The 25,555-nt window shown below is 36.8% G+C and overlaps 1 protein-coding gene and 1 non-coding gene across 4 annotated transcripts in view; one reads left to right on the top strand and one right to left on the bottom strand.

Moving 5' to 3' along the window:
* The window catches only part of LOC146168041 (EH domain-binding protein 1-like), a 32,269-nt gene extending 10,714 nt beyond the window's left edge, over nucleotides 1–21,555 (bottom strand). Inside the window, exons 1-21 of one of the 3 annotated variants that reach the window (XM_083380391.1) lie at nucleotides 21,411–21,555; nucleotides 20,835–20,892; nucleotides 18,241–18,396; nucleotides 17,996–18,177; nucleotides 17,807–17,910; nucleotides 17,500–17,670; nucleotides 16,686–16,782; nucleotides 16,368–16,456; nucleotides 14,859–14,956; nucleotides 13,913–14,091; nucleotides 13,163–13,211; nucleotides 10,720–10,854; nucleotides 9,814–10,632; nucleotides 9,116–9,277; nucleotides 8,040–8,123; nucleotides 4,857–4,965; nucleotides 4,226–4,756; nucleotides 4,078–4,158; nucleotides 2,819–2,905; nucleotides 2,110–2,210; nucleotides 1,868–1,964 (exon numbers count right to left, since the gene is read on the bottom strand). In XM_083380391.1, coding sequence (XP_083236517.1) covers nucleotides 1,868–1,964; nucleotides 2,110–2,210; nucleotides 2,819–2,905; nucleotides 4,078–4,158; nucleotides 4,226–4,756; nucleotides 4,857–4,965; nucleotides 8,040–8,123; nucleotides 9,116–9,277; nucleotides 9,814–10,632; nucleotides 10,720–10,854; nucleotides 13,163–13,211; nucleotides 13,913–14,091; nucleotides 14,859–14,956; nucleotides 16,368–16,456; nucleotides 16,686–16,782; nucleotides 17,500–17,670; nucleotides 17,807–17,910; nucleotides 17,996–18,177; nucleotides 18,241–18,396; nucleotides 20,835–20,892; nucleotides 21,411–21,505 — 3,484 coding nt within the window. In that variant the 5' untranslated portion in view covers nucleotides 21,506–21,555. Of the gene's footprint in view, nucleotides 1–1,867; nucleotides 1,965–2,109; nucleotides 2,211–2,818; nucleotides 2,906–4,077; nucleotides 4,159–4,225; nucleotides 4,757–4,856; nucleotides 4,966–8,039; nucleotides 8,124–9,115; nucleotides 9,278–9,813; nucleotides 10,855–13,162; nucleotides 13,212–13,912; nucleotides 14,092–14,858; nucleotides 14,957–16,367; nucleotides 16,457–16,685; nucleotides 16,783–17,499; nucleotides 17,671–17,806; nucleotides 17,911–17,995; nucleotides 18,178–18,240; nucleotides 18,397–20,834; nucleotides 20,893–21,410 lie in introns of those variants that run through there. The other 2 variants (XM_083380389.1, XM_083380392.1) reach the window with 2 other exon arrangements.
* Nucleotides 21,556–24,729: 3,174 nt separating this feature from the next.
* Trnap-ugg (transfer RNA proline (anticodon UGG)) lies at nucleotides 24,730–24,804 on the top strand. The gene has a single exon. It is a non-coding gene; the product is annotated as a tRNA-Pro (tRNA).
* Nucleotides 24,805–25,555: the final 751 nt, after the last annotated feature.

Below are 25,555 nucleotides of genomic sequence, written 5' to 3'. Positions count from 1 at the left end.
CCAGCGACACCCCACTACTTAACAAAAGTCGACGAGAGAAACACACACCTGGCAACGTTTGAAGTGCCGATCATATCGACGTCAGTTAACACGGTAAACATACAACATTCCACCTACATAACAATTCGCCATCTTTCCGATATCGCTTGACTAGCACAGCAGAGAAAGGACTTTACTTCCAACAGTCGGAACGTTGCCGCCATTTTGTCTTGAATTAAACTTTAATAATTCTTAAGAATTAAAAACCTGGTATAGATTTAAACTTAAATCCGCAGCATTTTTCCGCCTAATATTTCACAATCACCAAAAAGTCTCATTTTACACAATCGTTATAACTGGTACCGGCTAAAGCCAACTGAGTCACAAAATAACAAAAATATTTTTTAAATGAGACAGTTTAAATAAGGGATCTAGTACCCATCTTGACCAGACTATTCAATGCACCTTCTGTAGTTGCCTTACTCCACTGGCGCGCCAAGCGTACAAGTGAAACACATTTAAAGGACAGATAGTTGTGGTAAGGGGATTTAGGAGCAAAAGTAGATCGACGGAGCCGATTATAATTTTCAACGAAAACCACCCAAATCGGATCAAGGATTTTCATGGCAGTAAGGCGCCTGGTTGGAATAGACCGCTTGCGATTACAGCAAACGGGCAAGGGTGTGTGCATAACTGCTATAGGGCGATGAATTAAGACAGCTGCAGGTGCGTCGGAGAAGATAAAAACCTTGATATGGGGCTTAGCAGACAGGGACGTGCCTGCAATAACGGGATCAGGGATCTGCTGTAAGGCGGATAGGGCGAGTACTAACCGCATCTTGTATTGTGGATTTAAGCTTTACAAGGTAGATAGGCAAGTACCAACACGACCTCAGTGTGAATGTTTGCTCTGGGACGAGACGTAGTGGATCGTAAAACATTATCATTTTAACGGTAAGAAGATACTTCAGGAAATGACTGGATTAAGTATGGATGTCGATGTATGTTAAAACAAAGTAATAGTAAAACCAAAAATAAAGGAATTCGGTAGAATGCTTTATAAAATGAATGCTCCATTGTTTTAACATACCGGTCCCGAAAAGTTGCTGTGTTGTGACCGATGTAGAAAATCAGGATAAAATCGATGAGCGGCCTTACACTGAATCGCAATTATACAATGGTCAAGTTAACTAGGGGCACGTGCAAGCGCTTTTAACGCTTAATAATGCATCACGCAGACCAGGGCAGGGCCAATTAAGTGCGGCCAGTATTTTCAATTAAGGAAAGCGCTTGAAAGCGGTGAACGATCGGAGCAGATTAGTGAAACCGAATCGCCTACTTCTGTGGTCGGATTAGGTCGTATAACATTACGAGATTAGCGTAAAATTTTAATGAGGTCGAATATGAAAGTGCGCATTTGAATGGGTCACATATGTGCGACAAAACGGTCGCAACTGCATCTCCTTCCAAATGCAACTCCACATCCGTAATGTATATATTATACCTTAATATCAAACACTGCCTTTCATAAAAATATATATTTTTTTTACCGTAATAAAATTGGAATTAGTTGCAAACACGACACATATCTCAAGTTTTCGAAGACGTCAATCCAATATTGCACCAAGAAGATAACTAAGGTAAATACACGCCTTTAAACACAAAAAACGCCTGGCCCTTTTTAAAAAAATCGGGAAAAAGAACTGTTTATTTTTTGTCTGAGACACGCGACCAATTTTCCACGGGAGAAATATTTATTTTGAGATAAGGATGTACTACGCACGCCACCACGTGGTTGCGCATAATTTAGCTGGTAGGGCTGACGCTAGCGTTGTTTCCTACGTGTTTGGCGCTAATGTTATTTCTCCGTGTGGAATATTAAACTTACTAGTTGACTTAAGATCCTGGAGCTCCAACTGAACTTCAGCGGATCTTTCCTCAACCAATTTCTGTTCTTTCTCCAGCGATAATCGTTCTTTCTCGAGCTTTAAAACAATAAATGAAGAAAATTTTTGTACGCAGCTTCAAATGCAACACGTAATGGATTTTAAATGATTGTAAACCAGTTGTTAATGTCAAAATACCACGAAACATTATGTTAATGGATTATAATAATTGCATTCTGCCCACCTCGGTAAGAAGAACATTGATTGTTGATCCATCTTTGTTCTGTAGAGCAGTGCTCAATCTACGATGAAGGTCTGACGTGCTGGCCACCGAAAGTCGGTCAACTATAAAATTGTTATGCATACAAAACTAGTGAAATAAAGAAAATTTACCTTCTTTTGAGATCGACCTATTGTTACGATGTATACCAAATAAAAATCCTAACAAAACCAAACAACATCAAAATAACAAAAAATATCTTTATTTGAACTAGCATTGTTTTAGATATTTTTAAACATTTTTAGTTTCTTTTAGATCCTGTTATTTGAAAAAAAACCCTCCACTGTCAGTTTTGGATTAGGCACAGATTCTAAAACAAAAATCATTGAACCTACTATGTTACTATTTATTGCAAATTTAATCAAAAACGACGGCAAAAAACAAACAAAGATAGCATATTTTAATTTGAGCGTCAAAGTCAAGTAGACGTTAGGTATAAAGCATGAGCTAGTAATATTTACATTGAAGATAGTGACAGTTGTTAGGATATATATAAATCTAAAATCTTGTTTATCTGTTCCCACACAGTTTACTGCTATTGATTCATGACTTACTTCAATGTTACTTAGTTGGAGCCACGCTTAATATAACATTCTCCGTCAGCATATACTTTTCAAGAGGCCCCTAATTCATATTTTCTAGTTTTCTTTAAGCACTAATAAAAAGGTCGTACCCAAAGAAGCTGATCCTGCATGACTCCTTCGCATCTCAACCTGTGGTTTTGGACTTAATGCGTTGGTGTCGAAGTCAATACCTTCGCCTTCAACAAAATATTCAGATACGTGATAAGTTACTACAACCCTACTGACCAAGGGTGGCCATTGGTCAAAACAACACAAAAACAAAGGTTACAACCAACTACAAACTTTTTATCTTAAAATTATTATAATTGTTAGGCGTGATTGCTATACTTTACCAATAAGGGCACGGTTGCATTTAAGGTGTACAAGGCTAACATGAGCAGGGGTGCGACCATTGTTTGCCACGTGTGGTTTTTACAAAAGCTGTGCTATGGCAGTTGATATAGAACAAATTATTGGACGATTAAAAAAAAGTAGGGTGCTTGCTAAGCAATATAGGTAGTATATACTATAGATCAGGGGTCGGCAACCTACGGCCCGCGGGCCAGATCCGGTCCGCCGATGTAATTCATCCGGCCCGCCGCCTCTTTGACAAATTAGACATGAGTCTATTTCACAAACGTTTTGATTATTTTAACCACGTAATTGCAAAAAATCTTCGCGCTTCGCGCGAATGTTTATCCTACGTCCGGTTTGTTTACGTTTTAATTCTGCCTTTTCAACTAGATCAGCGGTTCTTTACCGTTGCGCCGTGGAAGACTGACCAGTGCGTCACGGAAAACATATTAAAAAATATTGGACATATATTTTTTAACATTTTTTATTTTTTATTTTCGGCAATGTAATAAAAACTTCAATAAATTAAAATAAATACCGGTATACCCCAAAAAATTCGCGCTCGCTTCGCTCGCCAGGTGGGCCTCGACTAACGGTTAACAACAAACACAGCTAGATTAACTTTAAATGTTACCGCGATTCATCAAGGTAGTTTTATTACACTTTTCATTAGTAGTATGGATGAAGAACATGTGGACTCAAATTTGTAACCAAACAAACGTTTTTTTCGCCCTTTGCGTCAACACTTTATTGCCTCTGTAAATGTAATAAACACGTTTTTATGAGCAAAAAATATCCCAGTCCCGCCTGATTCCTAGGTGTTCTAACATGAAAATAACACAATTCTTAGTTAACATTTTGTGCGGCCCACAGAGACCTTTCTGAGTTTGGTTTGGGCCCGCAACTAGAAAAAGGTTGCCGACCCCTGATATAGATAAATACATAGCAATGCCAAAGAACAGTTTATAACTAAAATAATGATTAGTAAAGTAATCCACATTTTAATTATAGCAACCTTGAAGTGACGGGGTGACATTACTTTCGGAACTTCGCAAATCAAGATCATCGGAAACAATATCAACATTCATCACGAAACCTGAAAATGATGCTGTATTAAATGTAAAAATAGGATTTTTTGCATTTGCTTTAGGGCGAAACTATACCTTTGCCTTCTCCATCTGCCACATGAATCTTATCACTGTCTTCTGCAAGAAATGGGTTGAGAGGTGACACGATTTCGTGAAGCGGTGACTGCAGGGGATGGTAGCTGAGTAGTGGCGAAGAACCAACATGGGGCACCTCGGTTTCGCTTGGCTCCAGATCACGCGATTTTATTTCGGATGCGTCATCAATTGGATCTGCGGCGCCTTTGAGGGACTCACCACCGCCTAAGTTTGTTTCGCCGATGGGGCGCTCAACAGGAGGGTTTGCGTCAATTGTGCCGTTGGCGTGTTCGCACAGACTCTCGTCGGTGGTGTCACGTGTTTGCGACTCGTAGCCACTCGAGCTATTGCTTTTGGACAGCGAAGCGGAACTGCTGTTCTCCAGCGCGTTTACAACGCTATCCGATTCCGACTGCTTGGCTGTTGCTGGAATCGCGCCGATCCCGTTGAAAGGCGCGCCGCGTCCGTCAGTAGAATGTCGTTTTGTTGACGTTTCAGATGCGCATGACTGGGCGCCGAGCGATGGCGAGCCTGAAACACAGGAAGGTGCTTGTTTAAAGGTGGCCTCGAATGCCAGACGCAAATATAGACATGGGCTCTGTGTTTGGAGGTTCTTGTCAACCAGACCTACCTTGATCGTCTTTAGGCAGTTGCTTGATTGGTTTGTCAGTTCTCCCCAATGTGGCGCGAGCTTCGTCAATCAACTTCTGAGCTCGTTCGCTTACTTCCCGCTTGGGGCTCTGCAACAAACAAGAAACAAGTGCTACAACACATTTAGTTAACGATATTCTACAGGTATTTACTGGGTGACCGCGAATAGCACAACAACAAAATACCGTGAGAAAGTGTTTCACTGACGGCAATACTACTAAACACAAACAAACCTTTGCGATTCAGTTCAAGTTGCAAAGTTGTAGACAGACCAAAAATAACTTATAGACCGCTGGTAATAGGAAACTTTGATCAGCCTTAACCACGTTGACGTCACAAGTAAGGCAGGCAACCCCGAGACCCCTTGCCAATGTGAATGAGTGACAGGTAAGAGTTCGTGAACTCTCAGTAATAGGATTAGATCAATGACCGTGGCAGAGTACATAGCAGCTTGACTCCGTGTGGACACGAGGTTATTTGAACTGCATCGACTCTGATTGGAGGAGAATTCGACTTCGTTTCGTTGGTGAAGTAAAGAAAAGTTATCGCAATACTAAACGTGCATTAACGGGGTGATCACTGGACTCTCTTGGCGCCTGCCCGTGTGTCACGCTTTAACTGATAAAGTGGCAAATTAACGCGCTACAAAAACAAACTAGTTAGGAGAGCATTAAGTGAAACCGAATCCGCGGCCAAGTGGTCAGCCGGACGTGCTGTCAAGACATCTCTGTCCAACAAACCAGTGCAGGACACATATCAACGGGCCCCAGCCCTCCAATAAAGTACGGGATTACAGAGGGCACTCCAAGGTCACGGCGGCAGCCACGCGGAAAGATGTTGGCTTTGCGAGTCGAATAGCGTGCGATTTCGATCATAAATCGAAACGCAAACGTATACCTTATATGCATCGCCCTGACAGGATGCCACTAAAAAAATTGCGACCTGTAGTAAAACATTTCGACCTGTAGTAAACTTAACTTCGACCGGAAGTAAAACTTCACCGATCAAATACAGAACCCTGTCGTCAGGCGACAGGGTTGTTCAGATTTTGAAATTTTTTGAAAAGTTTAGCTAAACGAAGTTTTTCCCATGGTTTGGACCTTAAAAATAGGATTGACCGAAAAAATTTTAAATTTGGGTTATGATTTCGCCCTCCTCAAAGCCCCCAAAGTTTAGCAGTTAAATCATCGAAATATGGGAATTCCCCTATTACGAAAACTTGCTAAATTGGCTCTATTGTTACTAAACGGTGGCAAATAGTATTGTAAAATGTTATTTGTAATACATCAACAACAAATACACATATTCAACACAAAGAAGCATTGAAAATTAGCTAAAAAATATTTTTTTGCAACGATTGTTTTTTTAAATTCTGGAAACTATCGCCGGTGTTCTTCTACGACTTGCAGGAGGCTAGCATGCTGCCGTGCATCATCAGTGATGTTTGCTGGGTAATCAGTGTTTAACTTGACCATTCTCTCAGCAGCATCATAACAACTTGACAGTATTTACAAAATGTTCTGCAACTTGGTAGTCTTTATCTTGCGGCCAGTTGCTTCGTTTAGGGGGAAAAAAGAAACCAGGACACCTAGCCGACTGAATTTTCAATTGTGGTGCTCTTTTGAACGCATCACTGGCAAGTCCAGGGAAACTTTACTTGGCTATTGGATGTATCCAAACTTTTCTTGCCAATGCCGCTTTCCTATCTTCGTCCATAGTAGGGTGTTAACTGAACATAGAAAACAATACAGTTTCTTTATTTATGTACCAATGATGAACTTCAGCAGCTTGTTGTAGGCAACCTATGCCACCTGGTTGTCATATTTTGAACACTCTTTCATGGTTTGTAAATTGTCAGGTATTTTTTAAAGATTTGGAACCAATACCTGTTTTTACCAAGCTGAAACATAAAACAAGGCAATAAACTGGTTGTTGCGCTGCCGGTGGTTTACAAAATATAGTTCGTAGCCTATCTGTTACATCCACATGAACATTGTTTGGCAAACCTGGTGCTACATGCAGTGCTCGATGGATGAGCCAGGTCCTATACTGCCAAACAATGTTCATGTGGATGTAACATATGGGCTACGAACAAGATTTTGTAAACCACCGGCAGCGCATCAACCAGTTTATTGCCTTGTTTTATGTTTCAGCTTAGGTAAAAACAGGTATTGGTTCCGAATCTTTAATAAATACCTGACGTTTTGGCTGTCAAACTATGAAAGAGTATTCAGTAGGTTGCCTACAACAAGCTGCTAAAGTTGATCATTGGTACATAAATGCAGAAACTGTATTGTTTTCTATGTTCAGTTCTCACCCTACTATGGACGAAGATAGGAAATCGGCATTGGCAAGAAAAACTTTAGATACACCCAATCAATACCCAAGTAAATTTCCCCTGGAGTTGCCAGTAATGCGTTCAAAAGAAACAGGATGCACCAGAATTGAAAATTTAGTCGGCTAGGAGTCCTGGTTTCTTTTTTTATCTCTTGACATTCAGTGCAACTGGCTGAGGCTTCCAGTTTGTGACTGGCCGCAAGATAAAGACTACCAAGTTGCAGAAAATTTTGTAAATACTGTCAAGTTGTTATGATGCTGCTGAGAGAATGGTCAAGGTAAATACTGATTATTCAGCAAACATCACTGATGATGCACAGCAGCATGCTAGCCTCCTGCAAGTCGTAGAAGAACACCGGCGATAGTTTCCAGACTTTAAAAAATACAATCGTTGCAAAAAAAGTTTTTTTAGCTAATTTTCAATGCTCCTTTGTGTTAAATATGTGTATTTGTTGTTGATGTATTACAAATAACATTTTACAATACTATTTGCCACCGTTTGGTAACAATAGAGCAAATTTAGCAAGTTTTCGTAATAGGGGAATTCCCATATTTTGATGATTTTAACTGCTAAACTTTGGGGGCTTTGAGGAGGGCGAAATCATGACCCAAATTTAAATTTTTTTTCGTCAATCCTATTTTTAAGGTCCAAACCATGGGAAAAACTTCGATTAGCTAAACTTTTTAAAAATTTCAAAATCTCAACAACCCTATCAGGCGTGGCTGAAGGTAAGCCTGACTGGGCGTGTCGCAATAAGCTGCCATTTAAAAAATGGCGGGATAGTCTAGTAAAACTTTGGGAAAAAGAAAAAAAAAGGTCTGTAACCTGTGCAGAAGCCAACGCATCAGCCTTTGCTTTCTCTATAAGTTCCATCGTCTTCGTCTTTTTACTTCGTTCAGCGGATGCTTTCTGCATATGAAAACGATCTGGTTTAATGAAAGGGCAAAGCAGTGAGTACCTCCTAAAGCGCGTAGCTGTACCCACTCAATCAGTTTAATTTCGCAATTTAGGAAACATAACTAAAATAAAAATGTTGAAGTAATCTGCACCGCGAATGATGCACCATCATTGCAAAATCATTTTGATTTTGAACTGGCTTGGGATCTATTTCGCTATAAAAAATAGTCATACGTCTGATTCTGAGCCAAGTGCGCTAAAGGAAACCGTTTACTTAGTCATTTAAACAGTTGTTTTAGTATATTATAGTAATATATTTCTTCGATATACTCCTTTCACAGAAACAAACGAAGCCTAATTTTTTTGCACACCGCGATTTAGCGTCAGCAATAGTAACACTTTAATCTGCCGAATAATATTCGCTGGAAACGTTTTATTAACTGTGTTGGGTTTAACGAATTTTGCGTTGGATAACTAGCGCCAGGGTTATATCGGGCCAGAGGCTCAATAGATCGGGCGAATGCCACAAGTTTTAACTGGTAAGCCGTGTATGAACTTTTTTGTTCTTTTAAAGTGTATTTCTCAAAACAGCATTCTTAAATCATCAATCGTAAGTCCACGTAGAAGTTAAATTAAACAGATGTAAAGAAACACTATATTCGTTAATCGTCGTAACTTATATAAGTACCAGTTAAAGTTATTTTGTGTTAATAGCCGGTTTTAAATTACGAACAGCAAATTGTTAATAACAACTAAATACGTTAATAACAGCTAATTGCTGAACTGTAGTCAGAGTCCGTTATATTCAACTCTATAATTCACACATATTTCAAGTTAATAGATTTGAAAATTGAATTTATTGGGGGCAAGGTGATTTGATTTATTTTTATACGTAAAAGTAGATTACATTTTTTGAATGAGCAAATATTGTGTTAACTTATTAAAAATAAATCATGCTGCCCGTTTGCTTGATTAATATATAACTTTATATTCGTAAAAATTACCAATAACTGCTCGACAGTCTCTTGCAGGGGATCGTCCGCCTTCAGTCGTACAGTTTCTTCTTCGTTGAATGATTGGTGTTGGTTCAGGTTCGAATCAAACACGGCAGGTTCAAACGGAACGGGTTCAGAACAGGAATACTGTTGCGCTTTAGCGGAACATATCTATATATTAAGTATGGCGTAAAGGTATGATAAAAAAAAATATTTTAATTATCAGAAGAAAACAACTTAAAAACACAAGCATTCAACACGCATCAACAAAGCACAAACTTGCATTCCACGCTAATAACACACAAAAGTACAATGCACACCACACAGTTGCCTAACACATAAGCTAGGCCAGTGGTTCTCAAACTGCTAAGGTTTGCAAGTAAGATTTAAGTTGATTGAGAGGAGCTGGAGAACTAACAATTAAGTTAATGGGACGAAGTTAATGTTTTACAGCTCGTGTAGATAGTTAACTGATTTCATTGTAATGTTAATAGGAATTATTTTTTAGTGTTAAAACTAAATAGGGTCATCCATCAGAAAATTAAAGGGCTTTCGCCGTATAAAAAGTTTACCCACCGCAGATATTCACCAGCACATATAGTATGTAGACAAGCAATCCAAATTATAATAATAATTGTTATATATTTTTATCCTCACGGAAAGCCTTTACACTGACAAATCACTACAAAACACCAACAATTCCAAACCTTGGCAACACCATTTCCAACTTTAGTTAGTTTTGGAGATGTGTCAGGACTTGAATTGTTCGTGACATCAACACTTTCCCTTCCATCTATAACATCAGGACTTTCCGACAAATTTTCATTAGAATAAGCATCATCTACATGGAGTTCAAATACTGGAACTTCGTTTGAGGGTACTTCTACTTTCTCCAATAGATTACCAAGCGAATTACAATTGTTAATGGCAGTCGGGGAGTCTATACCTTTATTTGCAACCAAACTCAATCTTGTGGAATTTTGATCTTCGCACAAGTTTGAAGTGGTGGCCGACTGAACGACGTCAGTATTATCGTAATGCACAGACGGGGTATGTGTGTCAATGGGAGTAGAATTATTTTCGGGGTAGAAGTTTAATGACACGCATTGTGTAATATCTTCTTTAACATCGAAACTGACCTCTTCAGCTTTCATTTCAGGGGCGAAAGAGGTTGTTTCGAGCTTAATGTCGGCAACATTGTCCGACGATTGGTTGCTTATTTTGTCAACAGAAGTTACAGAGTTCGAAGTAACACCAGGTAAAATCTTCGGCTCGGCATTAACAGCGACTGGGCAAGTTACAGAGGTGTTAGAGGACCTAAACGCACAAGTGCTAGCTTCGGGACTGAACTGCTCTGATAAGGTTTCACTCTCCTGCTCAAGGACCTCATCAAGAGCAGCCGAGAAGACGTCATCTTCATCCTCCTTTTCTTCCAGGTCAGAAAGGAGTTTCACCCTTGCCATTTGACAAAGTACGGGACTGTTCAGGAGGTTGGGGCGGTTCGACAATTGTGACAGTGATCCATTCTGCGTGAAAAGTATAAAAAATATAGAAAATAACCGAACAAATAAAATGACTAGTGCCATTAACCAAACACAAGAAAAAAAAAGTACCTGGTCTCCTGCATCTTGTTCAAAAGCTTCTCTTATCTTGCTAAGGTAGAAGATAAGGCTACTTTTATCAGATATTGAAGATGTTGTTCGGTTTTGTAGAAAAGGTAAGCCAAGAGATCTGAATCCATCGAAAGCCTTAAACATTATAAAGCAATACGGTAATTCAACATACAATAAACATAAAGATGATGTTAAGACCGTTTATAAAAACAGGTATAAAACATAAAATAATTTCTTAAATGAAACGGGGAGAGCTTCCTTAATTCCTCGGGAAAACTAACCCAATCAGCCGATCAGGTAAACAGTTTTCATGCGATCAGGCACGTAAAAAAACTTGTCGGTGACTTTATATAGTAGAACTCCTTCAAAATGAAGATGCAACCGACAATGGTGCCATGGTTTTTGTTTGACTTGCTTTCCGGTTCCGGTTAAGTCTGTGTAGTTCAGTTGGTAGAGCGACGGTGCCGGCTTACCACAGGCTAATTTTTCTCAAGCCTGACCTTGCTTCAGAGGAGTAGCTAGGGGGGGTGCGGGGGGGTACATATGTCCCCGGGCGCCAAGGTAGAGGGGCGCCAAAATGAGGCTTACAAACTTTTCACAACAAGGGCAAAAAACGATTACAAGCAAGATCGCACCAGCGGCTGTGGCAGACGTCATCTGATACGCAACCCACACCCAGACTTATGCTATTACCAGCCATCACAGCAGCCAAGATACTGATTCTGCGTGCAGCTGGTTTCGTCTAGCTTAGTGTTCTTAACCTTTATTAAACCGCGCCCCCTTTGATAATTGTCCTGCGCTTCGCTCCCCCTACGAAAATCAATTCGGTATTTTGGAATTACATATTAGTTAGACAACATAAAAAAGAGTAAAGTGTACGTTGGTCGCACGTAGCGTGAAAAAGTTCTGCTTATTTGGTTAAATTAGCTAAAAAAGGGTTCGTGTCTCCGTGTTTCTAGCCTGTTATATATAAAATAGTTGAAAAAGGGATGACTTTTATCGTTTATATATAAGTTAGCCAAACTATAATTTACATAGGACCGTTTTTCTTCGAAAACATGCAATGGTACTCACAGAGACTCAATTGTGCTAAATACAACTGAAAAAAAACAAGAAAATAAACGAGAACTTTTCAGAAGTTTCAATCGTTGGGCAAAAAAACAGAGTTTGTACAGGCGTAATAGTGGTGCCAAACCCAATTGCACACTTATATGGTATAATTGTTCCGACTAAACATAGCCCTAGAATCGGTCGTAAAAGTAGCAATTATAGTCCAACAACTGAAAAACTATTAAAAATTAGTAGCGAAGTTCGCAAATCGCAAATCCATGAACTATGTCTTCAGTCACCTACACGTGCAATTTTAATGTAAAGTATAGGACATCATAAAAAACAAAATGAACACCAAACTAAACCATTAAAATCACTATAAAAGCCAAGACTCATTTCGTGATGGTTTGAGCCAAGCTGCTGTAAAAAAGGCCAAAACAAAATACTCAATCTGGGGATTGAGCTGAAGAAGAAATTCTGCGCGTTATGAAGAATGTATTTCATAGGCTTCAATATGAGATGTCAACACGTTTTTTCACGACTAAAAGACCTGAACAATAAATTTGGATATTTGTTGGACGTTAAGACTCTTCTATCTGACACAGATGAGGATGCAATGCGTCGAAATTGTGCAGATTTTGCAAATTTCTACGACACGAACATCAATGACAACGATCTTTTCATTGAAATTGGTGATTGCCGAATGCTGCTCAGTAACCGAACTCCTTTAGAGTTTGTTGGTTTTATTGTGTTTTATGATGATGACGTATTTCCAAATATGCGATGTTCACTACAAATTCTGCTAACAATAGCAGTTTCAATTGCAAGTTGTGAGTGGTCGTTCAGCAAATTGAAACTTATTTTGTCGTATCTGCGCGCAACGCCGTGCATCAATGGGACAGGATCGTCTCAAAGATTTTGCTATTCTTAGAGTTGAAAGAGAAACATTGGAAACAACAGATTTCGATGACGTGAAAAATAATCTATAGTTGTTAATCATTCATGTTTGACAGTGACTAGGTGAGTCATACGTGTAGTTTGTATAACTAAAACGCTTCTTAACTGTTTCCGTATAAAGTACGGTATAATATGTTAATTCAATAAAAAAATGTGATTGAACATGGAGGAGGGGACGCCAAATTTAAAGTTTGCCCCCGGGCGCAAAATACCCTCGCTACGCCTCTGCCTTGCTTGCACTAATTTTTTTAAGGAACGACTGATTCGGTTAGTCTTCAAAACTATGATATGTGCAGTTATCGTTAAAAAGGGGAATAAAAGGGCGACTCCTGTAGTGCTAGATTTCAGTTGTTGTTAACGGATGTGTTGTGTATGCATGTATATTTCAGCACGTTAAACATAAAAACAATACCTTGCCTAATCCGAACATATTTACCTTTTTTATATTCTGCTTCCCATCTAACGATTTCAAGTTTGTATAGTCTCTGCAAAAGCACAACGTTAAAAAAACACCTTAAGAGAAGCTTAAACAATTTAGGTTGGACCAGAAAACCATTTACGTCACCAGAGGATGTTAAAACAACAGATTTTTTTTAATTATGAAAAAAGCTCTTCAGTTGACTAGACACTTTGAAAGAAAGTTGTGATGTTGTAATATAGGAAATTAAACATCAACAACAAAAAATAAAAAAACGCCTAAATAAAAAAATCGTTAAAAGTGTACCTAACTGACATAACTAACGATTGTCTATAATTTCATGCATTTTTCTTCTTCAGCGCAATGTTAAAAAAATGGTCTTTTAAACTATGTACAACGCATATTGTCAAACGCTTCATGATTATATTTTTCACGAAAAAAAAACATCCGGAAACGATTTTCGGTAAATTTTAACATGAAATGTTGGGTGTTTTAAATATTATAAGATAACACAAGTAAATTAGTAAGTGTGCCATATCTAAACGATGCTGATAAATAGGCATCTATTTTGTTCTGTATAAACTAATGCGAGGTAAATAAAAGGAAATGTTTGGTAACGAGTTTCAGAGTAAGGTAACCTCCGAGTCTTCACCAGTAAACTTAGGGAAAAAACACGATAAACGTAGGATGTAAAAAATAGAGCGCATTTATTTAATATGAATATTTTAGGATTTTAAACACAGTGATTACATTTATATTTTAGCTTACATTAAATCGGGTTTATAGTGATGAAGTATGGCACAAAGTGCCAACCCGTTTCGCCAGGACGTTGTAAAGTTAGTGACCTTTACTCCCTGGTGTCCAGCAGTAACTCTCTGGCACCACCTAAGGAGTGCCTTCTGATTGTCTGTGGCTGGTGAATTTCCAACTGATGAAGGTTGATCAATCTAAATGAGGTTGTAACATTTTTAAAACTTTTATATAAACACTGTTTTTTTTACTATTTTCAATATGGTACTAATTCTGTGCCCAAAATATATTTTATATTTATGCATAATGTTTAATAACATGTAAAAAAAATTTCAAAGACCTACAAAGGGATTCCAGCCAAAAGACTGAAATAAGAACAACATCACTGTCGCAATAAAACACAGTTCGAAATAAGACCAAAATAGGACTGATACCTTATAGTCATAATAATGTATAAATCGAAATAAGTCCAGTCAGATGTCAGAATCATGCTTATACAAATTTCACCTAACAACAAACCCAACCCCCAAGTACATCACAAATTCCCTTAATAACCCATTTTGTAACTCCACCCTTAACCCCAAATCGGCCAAAAAATCGAGTTACAAATCCCAACAACGTCTATAAAACTACGGCGCTTAAACGTTGACACCAAAACTGTCAATCGATGCCAGACGGCCCCCAATCATTCCATATCCTCTCCTTGCAGTTTCAGGCCTAAATTTGTCTATTTTGGCTTTATTTCAATGAATTTAAGCTGTATCCCGAGTCCCGACAGATTTAGGTCTTATTCAGAGGATTTTAGATCTTAATCTGTCGTGGATATGGGTATTTGTTTTTTTATGCTCTTGGGCCTAATACTATGGTATTATAGATTTTTCTGCTTTAGGCATCGTTGCTTTTTAGGTCTTATTGTTTGTTCGCCTACAAAGGTTAAATATCATTCTGTATACGTAGTTCAAACCTGTTGTAAATTTTCACTTTCTTCAGATTGCAACTGGGGTAAGAAGTCTACTGAAGGTCGCAGTCTCCGTTTAAGCTTAGGAGTCGACGAATGGGAAGCTGTAATAGATGTATATAGTAGTATCAAACACGGCAAAATAGTAGAGTCAACAGCGTTCCCTTCTTTATTATATGTGGGTTGGGACAATCATTTGGGTTACAAGACTGTTGTTAAATTAAGAGGTTGTCAAGATAGAATGTTACTTAAAATTGCAACATAACACCTTTGAAAGTTTTAGAGTTGACATGCCAACACATATTTATGTCATAACATCATGTCATAAAACAAGCAACTGTCTGATACTGCAAAATGTAAGGTGAGCACTAGCACAATCCTGAAATACCATGCAGCTTCAAGTTACGTGTGTAGCACATTGCCTTTGCGACTATGCTGGGAAAGTAAAACGTCAATTAAAAGCACAAATTGCACAAGTCAAAAGTTGCAACGGTAAAAACAAAACCAGACAGGCAGAATTTTCTGCTTTTGGATACTAATCTCCGGATCTTGTATTGAGTTTGCTGCCTGGCATTTAGCACCTTAAGATTAAAAACTAATAAAAACTTTAGGTTCCAATACACCAATTTGTGACGTAACAATCCTATATACCCTGGACGAGAAGTTATCTTATGCCTACCCGAGTTTGGGCTTTTTCCCCAGTGTCAAATAATTATTACAATAACGCACTATATTTGGGTTAGGGTTTAAAGCTTTAATTAGCAAAAAAAAACATTGTAAGTGTTTTATACAAATGTTTTACGTATTTTAATGATGAGCTTTTGGGTCAATGCTACCCTTAAAAATTCCCAATATTTCCAACAATGTTCACATACCCCTCTAAAATCTAAATTAAAGTTAACTATTTTAAACAAATAGTGGCATTTTTCGTGCAAGATTCAACTTTTGTTGCACATTTATGCAGAATTCATAACATAAAAAGACTAATAAAAACGGGTGACAAAAAGTAATAAATACAAATCAAAAGTAGCCCAAACTGTAAAAAATGGTAGCTGAAAAACTAGATGATGGCAATATAAACAAGTTGTCAACATACTCAGGACAACTCCTGATGTGACACTGCAATTAACCAAAACAACTAAGCAAGCACAAATGCTTCATCATAATATATAATAGAAGGAATAAGAAAAATATCAAAAACTAAAAGGAAAACAACAGTGTCAATATACCAATATTTACACCAAAATTTGGCAAGACAGGTTAACCAAACAAGCGTGCAGGATTTGAGCATATATACAAATGGATTTTGGTGGACACTAAAAACACCTGCCAATGAGTGCCTAGTCTTCCATTAGGAAATGGATGTAGGTTATTTTGTGGAGAACACATATACCATTATATTCATGCAAAAATTCCAATAAATTTAGTTAGGCATAGGTTTGAGTCAAGAAACAGTTGTAGACACTTAAATTGTACCGTTTACACACAAAAAAATGATTAAATGTTTCTGGTCACCTTCGGATGATTGGCTTAACCTTTTTTCTTTAGAATGAGGCATGTTATCTGGAACATCGTTTTCCACAATCAAAGTTGAAGCATCTATTCTAAAGAATAAATACGGTAAACTCATTTTTTATTTCTGCATGGTGAATGAAATATAAATTAGTAATTTTTGGCCTTTTAAGTATTATTTTTAGATTATAAAATGCTATACCTCAATAAATTTAAGCTCTATCTTGATTTTATGTGAGATTTGTTTTTAAAGTGAAAAGAAGGAGGTCATCATTCATATAAAGGGAAGCTATAAATATTAAACTTCAAAGGGACACAAACCTTTTATTGTCATTACTAGAGCCATGACTGGTAGAAGTTTTCTCGGAGGGCACACTGCTTGTACTTGTATGCCTACTCCCTGACTTTGCACTTTGTACTGTAAAAGGTTATAAATTAGTTAAGTACTTCACGCATGGTTCTTGACAGCTAAACAATTAAGAAAACTCAGCAGTTTTAAAGCATCAACACATTAATTTGCCAAAATAGGAGTTTGAACTTTTAAAAACAGTGTATTGGACAGCAATGTAAATACATCACTTGTTAAGCTAATAAGAAGTTAATAAATTATATAAAACATAAAATTGTTTTTTTGTAAGTTATAATGAAGAAAATTGTGTTAAAAACCTTTTAACACAAAGTAATAATACCTCAGAAAATCATTATAGCGATAAAATGACAAAGTTCAAGATATTGGAGAAACAAACACTACCTTATGTGTATAGGCATTTGGCCTGTGGCCTCTCCCTAACAACTAATTTTTAATTTTAAACAATTTAGGTTGGACCAGAAAACCATTTTCGTCACCAGTGGATGTTAAAACAGATTTTTTTTTAATTATGAAAAAAGCTCTTCAGTTGACTAGACACTTTGAAAGAAAGTTGTGATGTTGTAATATAGGAAATTAAACAATAACGACAAAAAATTAAAAAAAACGCCTAAATAAAAACATCGTTAATAGTCTACCTAACTGACATAACTAAACGATTGTCTATAAATTCATGCATTTTTCTTTTAAACTATGTACAACGCATATTGTCAAACGCTTCATGATTATATATTTCACAAAAAATAAACATTTTTATGAAGCTACAACCGTCAATGACATCAACTGCAGAAGATGTTTTTTGTGAAGATGTGTCTAAATCACTCATTGGGAATTTAAAAGACTCTATTTGTTGTGTCAAGTCATGCAACTCTCGCTGAATGTTGTTTGAGGTTTTTGTTGTGTGGCCATCTAAAGTGCTACCACGTGAACTTCCTTCAACTAAGAAAACAAAAGAGAATGCAATGACAAAAAATAACCATGAACAAAAATCATGAACAATCACACAATGTTACATTGGTGATAATGTAGGGACAGTATTGCAAAACAAAGGATATAGCTCTGTTTACTAACTTACCTTCAGAATCATCAAAGTCATGCACATTAGCAATATCAATATCGCCCAAGTGGATTGTGTCTTCACTGGTTGTGCTGCCAGCCATTGAAGCTAAGTCAGCCTCACTATACAATAATTATTAATAGTTAGTTATGCTTAAAAACAGAGAAATGCTCAAAAGCCAATAAACTCAAGGACAAGTCAACTTACGTGGCAAGTTTTTCAGACATGAATATACAAGTAAGTGTAAACTTCAAAGTAGCTGATAGCAGCTTTCTGTTCAGAGGTTTCATCTGCACTTCAATGGGTTGCGGGGATGGGACATCCAATATATATTTACACATGTCCATTCGAACAGTTGCTATTGGTTTTCGTTTGCCATTCCGAGTTTCCTGTAACAAGCCAGTTGGAATGTATAATGAAAATCAATACATCATTGTAAACACTTAAATTACATTTTCCAAAACAAAAACCCAATCTTTTGGCTCAAAAGATTGTCCCGATTGCTCCCTGAAAAAGGTGACATGTATTTCAAGAGCTTCCTGATTGTGTCCTGACCAGGTCACAACACCATTATATGGGTTTTCCAGACTTGGTCGCCAGCTCTGTGCCTAAAGAGGAAAACATTCACAGTTAATGGAATGAAATCAATTTCAATATTTTATTGCTATCAGTGCTTTATATAGCGGGTGTAAAACCTACTTAGAACTGCTGGTCAAATAAATGGCATAGCATTTTTAAGTTTTATATGATATAGTTATGGGTGACAAATTTGCTGTTTGTGACTGAGGTGTAAGTGTTTTGTTGTTAAAAAAATGATGTTGTCACATTATATTACATAAAAACAGTGTCCGGCAACCTCTTTCACTTGCAGCACAGTTACATCAAATTAACATAAAACAATTACCTAAATCAACGAAATACACATGTAATGTATGTACAACATCTAAGAGGGGGAATGTTTAATAGTTAAATGACCCAAATCCACAAAAAGTTGACATATTTTGTATTCTTGAACTTTTTTTTGCAATTTTACGATCCCTTAAGAGTCTTAAGTCAATAGTCCTAGGTACCATTAATGGTGGATTATTTTTTTCTGTTTTTTTTACGCATTTAAATGAAAATTTAATCATGTCCTCAATGTCATATGCTCGTTTTATTAAACTTTACAATACGTGATCAGTTGTTCAAAACAAAATAAAATACAGTTGGTCAAAGCGCTGCGATTTAAAGAAATTAGTTAAATTTAAACTTAGCAAACCTAGTAAATACATTCTACTAAATTTCATATTATAGGGTTGGGCTTAAGCACTCGCCCGCTCGCCAATGCGAGTACAAATTGCTCCTGGCGAGTGCTGATTGACACCCACTTGCCCGACTGGCGAGAAATTTAATTAGTTGGTGTAGGTCAGGACAACTTGTGTTAAAGCACCACTACTAAGCCAAATATTACTTAACGCCAGTTATTTCCTTAAACACTAAAGACACAAATACATTCAGCACTACACAATTAATAAGGTCAATGGAAGTCATGTTCAAAGCTCGTAATAAGGACTCTCTGTCCCGTTGTATGATCGTAATAATGATTCTTTGTCCCGTTAAAAAAAAACGTTTACCGGCAAACCAAAGACGTCATTGCTGCAGTGGTTAATAGTTTTAGAAAAAAGGAAAACAGGTAGGCTGTGGCTACTAAATTGTCAGTGTTATTTTTTTACTAAAGATTTTATAAAATATTTCGGCTAAAACAAAATTGTTTTAAGCGTAAACTGCTTTATGGGTCGTTAATTTGTTCATCCACGCATGAAAATAAACGACCAGACTTTTAGAAAAACTAATGTTTACGTATAGAAACCAAAAGACAGCTTAACGATAGCCCAATAAATGACCTCGCTAGGACGTAAATGGGCAGGCGACGTGCCAACAAATTTGGCGAGTGTTATTTTGTCCGGGCGAGTGCTGATTGATAAGCGCTCGCCCCGCTGGCGAGTGTAAATTTTTGCTTAGGAACAACCCTGTATTACAATTATGATGATATCACGGTTACTGTATCCAAAAAAGCTATTCTTTGCCTCATATCGATTAGGATGAGATTCACTGCAGTTGTTTGTAACATTAAAAACTAATAACTCCATAAACTGTCCTTGAATTGTTCCACAAATTAAGGTTTATCAAGATTAAAGAACTCAGTTTTGTAGCTAAAATATGCCTTGAAATGCCTTTTCAGCCATAGGAACAAGCTTGCATAACATTGCTGGCTATGTTTATTTGCCTTCGTAAAATGACACTGGAGTACATGTAAGAAACCAAACCAGAAATAGTTTCCTACACTAAGTTATAGTTTTAAAAAGAGTAGTTACTACAAAACATTACAATATTCCCTCATAAAACTATAAAAAAGTTTACAAACCTGAGTAAAAGTGGTCATAAAAATACTTGTTTCGGTTTGTCCAAAACTAGCTTACCTTAAATATTTGTAATTATATTTTATTTATGATTCAAAGTTGAACAAATACTTCATGTTTTACTTTTAAACTCCATTTTTACTACAAGTTTGAAGTTGCAACAGTACATGTTTAAGGCCCTCTCGTTAGCAGTATTTTAAGTTATTACAAATAAAAACTGATAAATTACATTAATTAAAGCATATTTAAATAGTCAGTTCCAAAAAAGATTTGACAACAACGAAGCACAAAGACACATAATTTAGAACAATGGACAACCATTGTTTTATACAAGGCCTCTAGTGGTGGAAACCATCCCATTACACCGAGATGACACAAGAAAAGCTAATAGTGTTATAATGGGTCACAGCTTCATGGTTTCTTTGATGTTGACCAAGAAAAATGCAGCATTTATTGCTATGCATTTTGTTATTAATCCAAGTTTATGTGACATACTTTTATACTGGTAAATGCCCTATTAAACATGCGCAATGGCAGATATTTTGTCTAGTTTCATGTATAGTAGAAATTTAAAAAAATAGTTCAACAAGTAAAATTAGAAAACTATAAATATAAATAAGTATGAATGTATGTATGTTTGAAATTACTTTTCCAGAAATCCTCTTCTTTCTTCTTGTGCATACTATTGCAAGCTTAAACGGTTGCCTGCAAATACAAAACCTACACTTAATACCACATTTATTGTTTTACAGCACAGAATGGGTATTATCATAATAATCAAATAAACCAGGTTTAATGCCATAAACCTTGCGGGCCTTGGTAACGACTTACTAAGAAAAAAACGCTTTTTTTAACACAAACAACCTAGCCACCACTTCGAATTTTGAACTTTGATATGCTATGTGATTTTACATAATTCCATTGTCAAACTAACATTTAGTTAAAGAAAACAACAGATTTCATATATTCAATTTTTTTTCAGTTTTACCTTTAAGAGCCTATTTGCACTGTTTGTGTGATGTTTCTATTAATCTGCACTGCCTATAATAATGCAGATCATTACACACTGCCTATATAATGCAGATCATTACATATTGAAAGTATTTTGTGAAAGCACATTTTTGTGGCCATGACACATATTACGAGAGGGAGGGTGAAAGATCTGAAAAAATGGTTTCTTTCAGGTCAAAATCCAATAACTTTATTAGAATATATTTAATTACCATGCTTTGGTTCCATGGACATCAAGATGGTTCAGGGCGATGGTAAACTTATATTTGCAAGCCTTCTTTCCCACATGTTTTAATTTTCTTAACATAATTTAATTTAATTTACAATATCAAAAAATATTCAAAGATGCATTTTATAATGCACTGCAAATGAAATTAAAAATATGAATGTTTTAGATTCAAACAAAATAGGATTTAAACCAGTGTTCTCAAACTAGGATCCTCTGTCCTTTTGGGGTCCGCGAGACAATTTTCTGGGACCGCCAGGCACCTATCAAAAAATCAACACGACTTTACCGTACATAGGCCTAATTGTGGGACAAAAGAAATTAAGCCAAACTCAGGTTCGACCCAGGTTGGGATTTATCCCCCACGCAGTTTTCCGCTCAGTTGCGGTCATAGCCGTGCATTTTATGTAAAACCAACGTAAAATGTAGTCAGCCGCGAAAAATCGCTCAAACGTGCAAAACTTTTGTTGCGCTAACGGTTTTCAGTATAGTACTCCATTTTTAGCAGTGCAAATTATACAAATAACGTTATTTCAGCCGCTTAAATTTGGGCGAAAATTAGATTGCAGTCGCACCATTTTAAGCTGCAAAATCGTCTCCCCCGCGCAAAATCCAAAGTTTCCAAACTTGGATTCGACCTATACGCGCAAAGTGACAATTTTTTTATCTAATGTAATTTCCAACATGTTTGAGCTGCATTGTGACGTCATGGTGTTGCGTTGTGCTAATGAGAATTACGTTTTTTACAGCTTGCTGCGCTGCCACTTAGAGCTGTACGGTCGCGGTTTTTAAAACTGATTTCGTTAGAGTTATAATCCCAAATACGGTATCAACAAGCCTATCTAAGACTGCAAGTGCAGCTGACCCATTTGATACTATTAAAATCAACAGGTTATTGTGTGTATATTTTTAAGGGGACTGTGACCAATTTTAATTTAAAAAATTACTAGGGGACCGTTGCATAATTTTTTTTGAAGTTTGAGAACCAATGATTTAAACAAACAAAACTAAAAAATATATAACTATTTGACAAATTTAACTACTATACAACATCACACATTTTGATCATAGCTTGCATTTAATTCTGATCCATAAGTCTGCCACAGAAAATCCTGATGTCGATACATTAAGTTAAAAGTGTTTGAAATGTCTAAATCTTAATAAATTAGTCTGATTCTAACAACCACAATTTGTTTAAAGCAAACCTTCATAACTTGAGATTTATTTCACAGATTTAAAAGTTCAATATTACAAAAATCAACATAGTATAAGCTGAAACACTTTTGTATATAAGGAGACAATAAAATGTATAAAAAAGATGCTTGCTTTTAAATCAGATTGATCATATTAAATGTAGTGCGTTTTAACTTTTTTTTTGTGATACACCTTTAACAACTTATGAAGAACTTTGTGCAAGATGTAAAAAAATAATTAATCAGTACTTTAGTTGAATCGTCATGTTATAGTCTTATATACCAACCACAACAAATTGGGCATTAAAAACTGTATAAACATGACATTTCAATCTTAATTTTATGGCTAGCTTGTTTCGTTTATCTTGTTAATTTACTTATTAAAACCAACGTTCTCAAGGTAAATAACAAAAAAAGTGAATTTAATAATTGGGGTGTAGGATTCTAGACCAGCGTTCACTTAACCCACAAACACTAACATACACACTAATCTAAATAATGTGTGTAGCTTTAATAATTGTTTTAACGCTATGATAGGATTATAGACCAGTGCAGCAAGCTCTACTTTTTATTATGCAACAGAATAATTCATAAACACCACTGATAGTATTTAAATAATCATATAACTTTGTAATGCTTTTGCATAATAGTTTACTCCCATTGCATAATTCTAACTATAAGGTTTATAAACCGAAAATAAGCGCCATTTTTGGTCACAAAACTATGGTGGTTTGAAGCAGGGAGTCATACCGGAACCGAACCGGTTTTAAGTCAATTTTTTCCGAACCGTAGCCGAACCTGAAACTTTTATTGTAAGATTTTAAGGATCCGAACCGGAACTACACCGAATAGTTTGAAAGAACATGAACCTTAACCGAACCCGAGCCTGTAAACAAAAGCGGTTCACTCCAGCATGACGCCACAACTTGTATTTTACAGAGTTAAGTTAAGCCATGTTCGTTTTTAGATAATACAATATGGAGTTACTGGTTTTCTTAATACGTCACCTAACTTAGCTTAAATGACTTACAATTCAAAGATCATTCTTTATACATTTATTGAGCACATTTTTATATTTAACGCAACTGATATGGTATCCGAAACGGAACTTTATGAACCGGTTTTAAAATAACAATGGTCAAACCGAAGCTGAACCGGAACTTTTAAATTGCTCGAAACCGAAACCGGTACTGAACCGGATTCCGAAAAAATCCTTAAACCCGAAACGAACCTGAACCGGAAAAGTCAAACGGTTCGACTACCTGGTTTGAAGCCAAAGTACGAATAAAATAAAGGTTTAGGCCTACTTAGAATGTAGACTAACCAGACCAGGTAATTAAAACAAATCAGACAAAATTGCAACAACAGGCTATTCGTTGATTCGTGGCGAGAAAGGTGCCAAGAACTTTAAAAATAATACTGGGAAATATCATGTCTAAAACGTCATAATGACGTCATATCTATTCAGTATAAGCTCCTAAATTCAAGATGTCGATAGACACCCCTGATCAAAAAGAGATCAGTAATAGACACTCGATATCGGTCTCATAATAGAGAATAGGTACTATAAGGGGATCAAAAAAGTCAATTAGACTTAATCGATTAAACCAAGGTATGACGTCATGAAGGCGCCAAAATTAAAAAATTGCTATAAAATTTGCAATTCAGCGTACGAACTTAGTTTTGGATAGACCCACAATTAGGGGTCAGGAACCTTTTCTAGTCGCGATCCTACCAAAACTCAAGTTCTCCGCGGGCCGTAAATAAATTTCAACTAACAATTTCGGTATAAACACGTGTTGCTTTTAAGCATTTTAATATAATGACTCCTTATAAGGGACGGAAAATATTTTATGATACAATAGTAAATAAGTCTAACTTATATTAAAAAGTACACCGAAAAGCCATCGCAGACTCGCCGAATCTGTCGATCTACGATGCAAGCAGTTTTTCTGGCTTGCTCTGCTTGCATCATAGATCGACAGATTTATATGTTTGTGTGTGTCTTTCATTGATTGATACGGACTGATGATCCCCCAGTGTGAAGTTGCTTGTACTAACAAAATGTGCAAGTATTGGCGCATGGTTGTTTCTCGACTCGCTCCTCTCTGAGCCTGCATAGCTCAGTTGGTAGAGCGACGGTCCCGGCTGGACCGGAGGTCGTGAGTTCGAACCTCACTGCAGGCCAGTTGTTTTTCTGGCTTGCTCTGCTTGCATCATAGATCGACAGATTCGGCGAGTCTGCGAGGGCTTTTCGGTGTACTATTGATACGGAAGCCGTAATCGTTGGTCATAAAGCAACTTCCGAGGGGCTAGATCACAGTTGGTATTAAACACATATGTTTGTGTGTGTCTTTCATTATATTAAAAAGGTAACAACACGCAAATCGCGAAAAAAATGCTTTGTTTGGATTTGTGCCATTTCTCGCAGTAAAACAGTTCAAAATATTGGACATGTCTTTGTGTCCAATTTGAACCAGAGGTCGGGGCCTGGATGATTTTCACAGGAGAGTCAGAGCCGGCCGCCGTAGGTTGCCGACCCCTGCTTTAGACAGTATCGTTATCTATAGTAATTTCTACTTGTAGAGCAAAATTCGCTCGAAGTGCGAAAATGCTTCAAATTTACGGGGCCTACAGTTTATACTATAGTAGCTGAAAGTACGATGCATTGTATAGTGCACAAAAAGCAGTTTGTAAAATAGGTAGCAGGCCGAATGATTTACATTGGCTGGCCGTAAGTTGTACCACCGTTTATAGACATAACCTTGGAAGAAGAACTGCATGGACATTGCCTTTGTATACCGTCGTGTGTTCATTTAACGTTTAACCGTTCGCAGAGCTGTTTTGGCAGTATTAATAAGCTAAAAAACAGTTAGTGCAAGTCGGATATTTTTGGCCGGTGCGTTTTATCTGTGAACTTTATGTCTAATAATTCGGA

This window comes from Ascidiella aspersa, chromosome 1 (assembly GCF_963924565.1).
Source record: "Ascidiella aspersa chromosome 1, kaAscAspe10.2, whole genome shotgun sequence".
In the NCBI taxonomy this organism is placed as follows: Eukaryota; Metazoa; Chordata; class Ascidiacea; order Phlebobranchia; family Ascidiidae; genus Ascidiella; species Ascidiella aspersa.
Note: the sequence above shows the minus strand (reverse complement) of the source record. Positions and strands in the feature narration are given on the sequence as shown.